The sequence below is a fragment of the Rhamphochromis longiceps genome, linkage group LG2 (genome assembly GCF_057381845.1).
Source record: "Rhamphochromis longiceps isolate RC_006_pf linkage group LG2, R_longiceps_female_GT1.1, whole genome shotgun sequence".
NCBI classification, from domain to species: Eukaryota; Metazoa; Chordata; class Actinopteri; order Cichliformes; family Cichlidae; genus Rhamphochromis; species Rhamphochromis longiceps.
The window spans coordinates 8020422-8029306 of NC_140558.1; the positions used below are offsets into that span (position 1 = coordinate 8020422).

General features: G+C 40.0%; 1 protein-coding gene across 1 annotated transcript; it reads left to right on the forward strand.

Annotated features, from left to right (window-relative positions):
* Window positions 1-2099: 2099 nt before the first annotated feature.
* lbx2 (ladybird homeobox 2) lies at window positions 2100-4802 on the forward strand. The gene is made up of 2 exons (XM_085416612.1): window positions 2100-2861; window positions 3645-4802. Exons 1-2 carry the CDS (start codon window positions 2537-2539, stop codon window positions 4103-4105), a joined length of 786 nt encoding a protein of 261 aa, XP_085272738.1. The 5' UTR covers window positions 2100-2536; the 3' UTR covers window positions 4106-4802.
* Window positions 4803-8885: the final 4083 nt, after the last annotated feature.

The following is an 8885-nucleotide window of genomic DNA, read 5'->3' on the forward strand; positions in this document are numbered from 1 at the left end:
AAGCTTCTTAAATGATTTTTTTAAAGCATTTAACGCGCAATATTTTGGAGAGCGATAACCTAGGAGGCAAAAATCGAAGCGAATCATCCAATTAAATCCCTCAAGAGCTGATGATTGATGGTGTCAGCTGTTCTGCTTCTAATTAACGTTTAAATTAAGCCAGAGGAGGGGAATATGTTTCGGACCAACTTCACTTGAGAACTGAAAGCCAACTGAACCAATAGTAGAAAGGTCTCAGGGTTATTTAGGCTTAAACCCAATTTAAGGTTAATCATGTACAGAAGTCCGGATCTGAGCGGAGCTCAGAGGAGGTCCATCTTTGTGAAGAGCATATAACTACACCTCAAGTAGAGGATTTTTTGCCCCTTTTATAACTATGTTTGATAGATGATATGACTAATAAATATGATACAATGCCCAGATGTTTTTAAATGATTTTGAATATTAAAAATGTAAAGAGAGTTTTGCTAAGACAAAATATATATTTAAAAGTACTCGCCCATGTCTATAAAATCAAACCTTTTTTCTTTTTCTTTTTTGCACAGCAAAATAAAACAAGATTAGCTTCTAACTTCCTTAAATTTCAACCTAATTTTGAATTCAAGTCTGAAGTGTCAGGTTAAATCGCCTTCTTTGTGATATTAATATATTTTCAGGTACCAGCACTTTCTCCAAAACCGTGCACATTTCTGTCCAAATTCCCTAACTGAATTTATCCCCACCAACTCCTGCTCGTTATGGAGAAATATGTATTCAAAGCAGTCACAAAGGGTGGACCTCCAAGGCAGATAATAGAATTTCCTGCTGTTTTATAGCTCTGTCCCTAAACCAATGTCACCATATGCTCCTGTTGGCACAAGATTCTCCGCAGTGGCTTCCTGGGCGGCAGGCTTTACCCAGTGGGGTCACAAAAAATATGACTGTATTGTAAAAATGTTTCTCCAGCGTTTGTAATATTCAGCCCCCGGCCGCTTTCAGCAGGTGGTACTCGAATTCTAATACAACTGCTAAAATATGGTCTGCATTGTTTATTTATCATGAGAAGCTTTTGTTGCGTTTTGCATAAAGAAATGCCCATTAAAGTTGCGCTTGATTCAAGGTGGCGTATGTAAGATACATAATTCTGTATCTTAATATCTGAAAAATGCTAATTTAATTCAGCCGACAAGTCTCATGTAATTCATCTAAACGAATATATCATCCAAATCGTGACAAAGACCACCGAACCTTAAATAAAACAAGGTGTGTCCCTCTGATCAGACGTACCTGCTGCTCTCCCATGCGTCCCACGCGTCCTCCTTTCTCTCTCTTTTCTCTCTTTACATCCTAAGCCTCCTTCAGTGAAATTCACATTCTCCGTCCTCAGACTCTGAGCCACAGCACGGCGTCACCTTTATTATTCGCTTGTTTCACGGTACAGCATTAAATTACACTGGAACTCGGGGTTTTACCTGCAGGGAAATACCGGAGCACGTGTGGCATTACCAAAGAGAAACAAAAGAACTTAATCGACAAAACCGAATAAACAACTGAGTCCAGAGATGAAGCTGACTTTCTCTGTTCTTTCATCCTCGAATCTGTCCACAAAATGAAAAGATTTTGTAGCAGACGTGTTTTCCCCAGAGACTTCAGCACATTACTATTTTTAAATTTATTTTTAAAATATAATGACAATATTTACTCTCAGATTCCTTATTTCCTGTCGTTAAAAATAATGAATAAAATAAAAATCAAAAAAATATTCTATCGTGGTTCTGTTGCATTTTAATATATCCCATAACCGAGTCCCTCAATGTGCTCATTGTGTCTATTTTTAACTCAAATTTCAGTCCAACAAGGCGTCTGTATAACACATTACGCAAAACGTTATATGCGTAATTACGCACAAAAGTGACAGAACGACTAAATTCACATGACGGCAAGAGATTGTTGCTGGTTCTTTCTTCCTCCAGACTTTTCAATAATGCAGAAATGTTGGTGGCTCTATTCTAATGGCTATTAACTCTCCCTTTTTTAGGAGAATACTCCAGCAGAGGGAAACAGATGCATAAACATTTCAGGGCATCTTTCTCCTCGGCAGCAACAGACTCCTCCTATTCCCCACGTCCAATTAGTTATTATGGTCCGGCCCTTTAAGACGCAGCAGCGGGTCAGCAAGTAGTGTAGTGTTTCTCTAATTGAACTTCGCCCAATCAACAATAACTCGTTAGCAGTCGCTTTCTTTTTCTCTCTGCCTGTGAAAGCTTTCTTGCCTTGCAGGGTTTCACCCCCTCCAGCCGGTTACTTCCAAAAGATCTACATGGAACTTGGCAGAGGAACTGGGACTCTGAAGGGAATATAGTCCGGCTGCCTTTACAACTACGCCCGAAGCATGGTTATTTTGGAGGAAGGCTCTTACACGAGCTAAGTTGCAGCATTCGTTTCAAAATATTGTGGAGGTCTACGAGAGCACCAGAGTTAAACTTGTGGACGCTTAAATCTGCCATTTGAATGAAATAATCAACTTTCCTGAAAGCAGCACTTCTTCGGGACTGCGATGACCTCCAGTAAAGACATGAAAGCAGGTTCTGTGTTGCAGTCCGGCGGCGAGGAGAGGAGGCGGGCTCCCTTGGACCAGCTGCCGCCGCCGGCCAACTCCAACAAACCGTTAACGCCTTTCAGTATTGAGGATATCCTTAACAAACCCTCCGTGAAGAAGTCGGTCGCAAGTATCTGTCCGCCCAGAGTGCTTGAGAAAGTGACGGGCTCCAACTCAGCGAGGAACGGGATCACCACTCCGTCCTCGCCGCTGTGCGCGCTGGAGGAGCTGGCCAGCAAAACGTTTAAGGGTCTGGAAGTCAGCGTTATCCAGGCAGCGGAAGGTAAAAACTTTCTTGACCCAATTTTGAATTTTCGGGAAGGCAGGATAAGCATTCAAACTAGTTTTTAAGGGGAACAAGTACAGTAAATGCGGGATTCAGAACTAAGGTCACTGCTAGCTGGGTTTGTTTTGACTTTTTAATACAGACATGCTAGGACAGCTGCATGGGAATGCGTGTAGAATTCAAGATAAGGAAAAGGACACGGAACATTTACGCATGCAAATATGCGTGCATATCATACATAAACTGATGTAAGTGGGTAATCTTTTGAATATGCTCGTGTCTGTTGTCAAAACATCAAATAGCCACTATGGCCTGCTGCATGCAGCGCTGCGTTGGATTAAATAAACAGATTTTTTTTTTCTTTTTACAACTGACGCTATTTTACATCCTGATTCCTGATGTAGGCCTGCAGCAGAAATATGTAAGCATAGCTATTCTTAGTCAACTCCCTTATTTTTTGCTTGGCTAATGATATGGTGGGAATTGAAAGGTTAATTTCCAGTGCAAATTTACTTCTTTCTTTTTTTTTTTTACACAGTATTTAAACCACTCCAAAATGATCGCAGCAGTGGTTACCTTGACTCTGCAGGGTAAAATTTAAATGTCGTCATTAGAAATTAAGTGTGATAAATAGTTTGCTACAAGGAAAATGTCAAAAGCAAGCCCGCAGAGCGTGGTCAGGCCTGTTCTGCACTGCCCTCTGTTGCTGTTGGAGTTTGAGGGTAAGTGACTCTTGCGGCTATTTCATCCCTCTTGTTTTTCTTCTCCCACTCATCCAAGGTCGTGAGCATGTAAATGCTTTTGGACAGAGGCAGACGTCTAAGAAGAGGAGAAAGTCGCGGACAGCCTTCACGAACCACCAGATTTATGAATTGGAGAAGAGGTTTTTGTACCAGAAGTACCTTTCTCCGGCCGACCGTGACCAAATCGCGCAGCAGTTGGGACTCTCCAACGCGCAGGTCATCACCTGGTTTCAGAATCGCAGAGCTAAACTCAAGAGGGATCTGGAGGAGATGAAAGCAGATGTCGAGTCGCTCAAGAAAATCACCCCACAGACCCTGCAGAAGCTTGTCACCATGGACAACATTGAGGACCCCCAGAGTGGGGGCCCCGGGGCCAGATCGCCCAGTTGCTCCCCGACTTCTCAAGGACAACGGGCCTTCCCACAGTCCCCCTCCTCGTCAAGAGGAACCACGGATGAATTCTCGGAGGATGACGAGGAAATCGAGGTGGACGATTGACAGTCAGGGGGGTCTGTGATTCATAAGCAGCAACAACAACAAAATATCAAAAGGGGACATTTTTCTTGCCAAACTTTTGCACGGATGATAGACAAGAGGAGAATACACACATATATAAACATTTCGGGAAAGTTTTTCCTCCCCCATTTTTCTTTTCGTCTTCATGTTAATTTATTATTGGAACTTGTAAAGCCTTCCGGGTCTGTCATTTAAGTTTCACCACAAAAAAATCTGAGGAATCCCTGCTATTCTTTCAGACAGACCAAATTGTTATGGTACAGGAAGACTGATAATTGTATAGACTAAACATTTAAGTATACATTTTATTATTTCGTGATTCAAGGGGGTGGAAAAGTTGTGCAATTATTTTTGCCATTTATTCGACTTTTTTAATAAAATTAATCGGACGTGACAAATATTTAAATCACACCCCCTATGATTTTTTAAGCAAATAAACCCCAACTTGTAGGTTCATCCTACCTTAAGAGTAGACTTATTTTTTTGTCCTGAGAGAAAGGTGTGTCTGCAAGCTTGGAGGCCTATTCGCAGCGCAAAGAAGGCGTCCATCGCTATCGACTGCAAACTTTTACACGCTCTGAATTCTGTATATAGATCAAACATCCTATGCGATAATTTTATTGTAACATTCTATTTAATCAGCATCTATGTAAATAAAGGTTATATGGTATTTCAAGAAGCTTTCGGCGCTGTTGGATGTGTGATTGTGCACATGAGCCCAAATTTAAAAAATAAACCAGAGAGTTAACTGAAATAAACGGGGTTTGATTTTACATTTTAGAGGGAGGAAAATGGGCCATAATCCCTGTTTTCTATAAAAAAAAATCTTCTATCATAAAGACGCACTAAATAGAATTCAAACGACCTCTGGATTTGCTTTGAGAGTTTAAGAAGACACATAAAACATTCACCCTAAAATTTGCTTCGCTTGGTAAAAACGGGACTTTCTGAATAATTGACCTCTGCTTTCAATCCTGAAGTGCCATGACTTCAATTAGCAGCCGTCCACCGCCTTTATTCCCATTCTCTCCACCGGCTTTGAATACATCTTGTCGCAAGAAGGTCCCGGTCTGGCTGCGGTGTTAAGAAAAGCTTGCCTCCACCCCTGCGCCATATGTTTTCTTCCTCCTTCTATGAATCGTCTTTAACACAACTAGTGGACATGATTGATTAGGTTAACCCGCCTTTGCCTTGCATAAAACAGCTTCCACCGAGCCGTGGGCAATAATGGCACGCATCTGCCACTCTTGACTCGGGTTTGTTTGGAAAAAAGGAGAAGAAGGCACCAATGAATGGCAAATGGGTTAGTGTGAGGATCCTAATGAATAAACCTCAATGGGAGGCAGTGGAAATGCGACGTGCTGCTGCTGCTGCCAGCCGACCATTTGCAACAGTTTTGTAGCCACACCAAAAGTTTGGTGAATGTGCGTTAGGGAGGGAGGGGAGGTGGCTGCTGTTGTAGTTTATATAATGACAGAACGTAATTTATCTTAAACTGAGTTTCCCTTAAGCTTATGTTCAACATAAAAACCGTCCTGCAGGATTTTTAAAATTGCTTTTCCGCGCTTCCCTTTAAAATATTTTCGAGGTTTTTTTTTTCAATTTAGAAACCTAATCAGATAAGCGTATTCAAATGTATGATTTTTAACCGAAATTAATTTAAAATGCTCTTAATATTTCAGAAGAAAAATCGGATAATTCGCATTCAGTTTGTCGACCATGAAATAAGGAAAATAAAAATGAATTTAACAACATTTCAAATTAAATTAGAAAGAATAAAACATTTTACAAAATAAACGCAAAAGGTATCACATCGTTTATTTATTTATTTTATTGCTAAGAAGAACAGACTGAAAAATGTTTTCTTATTTGAGACAATTGTCTTTTATTTTTAATTGTCCGTTATTAGAAAAACTCACTTCAATCAAAAAAAAAGAAGGTGAAACTGAGGGAAAACTAAAGGGCTTGTTAGGACCGAGTTTTTTCTTCTCTTCTTTTGGGCGGGCAGATAAACACAGCAGACTGGCAAACACAATAGAAGTAATCGGCTGGAATCGTGGAGGTTGAAAAGTCAAGTAGGCCTTTTATTATAAAGACACTCTGGCAGCAGGAACAACGCAGGGGATGGAGCCTTAAATAAAAGTCAGTGTAAAATGGATAAAGCTCCCAATAGGATTAACCTCCTGATAAAGCTACAACATTCTCTTTATAAATAACACTTCAATTCATTGTGATTTTTACTGAGCTTATAACAACCGCTTTAATTATTAATCAGATAAATCTCTACAATCCTTTATTTTTTTTGTTACAAAGTATCAATTTCATTAATTAAAACTTGGTTTAGAAATAATAATTAACATGTTTAATTGAATTGCTGTATGAATAGCTGTTTTTCTTTGTATGGTAACGTGTACCATCTATTTGACTCTTTTCTTCAAATTGACTTTAAAACACAGATGGTCCTGTGCATCAAGAGACAGCAGGCACTTGGCTTTCAAAGTCACTGGGTCACGTTTAGATGCACATTTATAATTTAGTATAAAGAGGACCAAAAAACCCAGAGACAACCTGTAATGTGGTTAAAAGCTCCAACAGAGAACTGGAAACATATATTTTGGCGTGAAGGTCACAGCTTTAGAAGATTATCGTTTTGTTTGCAACATAAGAGTACCCTGAAGAGACATCCTCAAGGGTGGAAAATCACGTGTGTGTTTGTTGGGGAGGGGGGGATTTTTTTTTTTTTTTTATAGTAACGTTTAGATGTTATCAAGCTTAATGTAAAAAACATGGAAAATACTTTTTTCCCTCAAGCTCCACCATGAGAAATTCCAGTGATTCTTTACTCAACAGCTGCCTTACTACAGCTTACTGACCTCCACACTTGGAAAATTGTTTTCCCCTTGATGAAGACGAGGATTTCTTCAATATGAACTCTAAAGTTATTTCTAACCTTTGCCCTTTAAGACACATGAACACTGATGTCTGTCCACATCTAGCACAGAACAAAAATATCCTAGATGTTATCTATGCAATATTACACAACTGTTAAACATTTACTGTTATTTTTTTTCTTAATATAAATGTCCAAAAAAGATCTTTAAGAAACCCATCGAGCAGCCCAGCAAACTGTTGCTTAAATGGTTTGGCAGCAACACCACAGCGTACTTAGAAAGAGTAGAGACAGAAGGCTTGTATGTATTATCAGATCATGTCAGGTTATCAGAGACTTTGCTTTCACTCAGGACAAGATCGCACACATCAAAGCTAGTCCGATAACTGAAAAGCACCAAGTGTGCCATCTAGTGCCCATCTGGGAGGATTCGCTTTGCAAGAAGGGCAAAACAGCCACAGAATGTGACAGAGATAAAACTCAGTGCAAAGATAAAACTCCCTCAGTTTTCCCCAAAAGCCATGTGGAAAAATATCCACGTGTCATAGAAAGAAGGGGGGGGGGGGGGGGGGGGGGGGGGAAGGAGGTGGTTTTACATTCTGTTATTCCAAAGAGAAAATTCACTGGACTCACTGAACAATATGAAGGTCACCATAAGAAGCGCTGCAGTGACTCTGAAAACAGCAGTTCGGTTGAAACGGGGGAGCTTTCTAAAGCACTTATCTCCAGTTTGGGATGTGAACCACAGATTTGTAACAGAGTGTGGGAGCATGGTGCTTCATAGATAGGGGCATTTATCAGGTATGCAGGACCTAATGAAAACTTTTGCTGGTTTCAGGGATTGTTTGAGACCATATAATCTCAGGATGCGTCGCCACAAATTTCGTGATTTTTAAAAATCTGTATATTGCAGGAATCCTAACTTATGAGTTGAAATGTTTAACTGCTAAGAAAAAACAACAACAACAACAAAAAGTTGTAACTAAGTGACTTTGAGGACAAACACTTTAAGGTTCAGACTTTTTATATTACTGAATTACTTCGCAATTTTCCTGACCTGCTTTGTAAATAAAAGCAAACAATTCATGTGGATGACTGGAAAACACACACACACACACACACACACACACACACACACACACACACACACACACACACACACACACAGTTGCATAAGCAGTGAGCTTAAATGTGCATGTAGGGATAATCCTGAGTAATCTACACACTGACATGTTTACAGAGAACTACCATGCAGGGGAGGGATAGTAGTTGTTTCCAAGGCGCTGAATATCGCTCAGATTACAGTAAGGTCAATTATAAAAATGGAAAAGACATGGCATGGCTGTAAATCTAGCCTGAGCAGGCCTGTGAGAGAGGAAACCAAGTGGTCTGTGTCAACACAGAAGCAGCTACATGGCTGAGATAGGAGACGCATATTCACACTTCCTAATATTAGGAGTCACAGGTTTCTGACTGGACAAAAAAACTACTGCTGTGGGGCGTGGGCGACTATTAAAACCACGATCTTTGAAACAATCATACACCCAACTTTTCTGTGAGAGGCCCCAGAAAAACTGAAAATGCAAAAACCAGTGTGAAATGTGCTGCGCTCTGCAAACAAACTTAGAAGATGTTTTATTTCAGAGATAAACTACCTGCAGAAGCATGAACAGTTTTCTCATGGAAGATGGGGAAATAGTCCAGATGTGTAAAGCATGGCAGACGTATTCGGGGCTGTATCTGCAGCCAAAACAGATTTTACTTTAATCATGAAAGTGGGGAAAAAAGCTAAGGAATCTGATTTTGTTTTTCACATTTGATCTTTATATCTTCTGCACATCATTTATTTTGCTAGTAGTCATTTAAAGTTTA

Coding starts and splice junctions, on each gene's coding strand:
- lbx2 (XM_085416612.1), top strand. CDS start 2,537: ATGACCTCCAGTAAAGACATGAAAGCAGGTTCTGTGTTGCAGTCCGGC. Junction 2,862..3,644: donor CGTTATCCAGGCAGCGGAAG/GTAAAAACTTTC, acceptor CACTCATCCAAG/GTCGTGAGCATGTAAATGCT.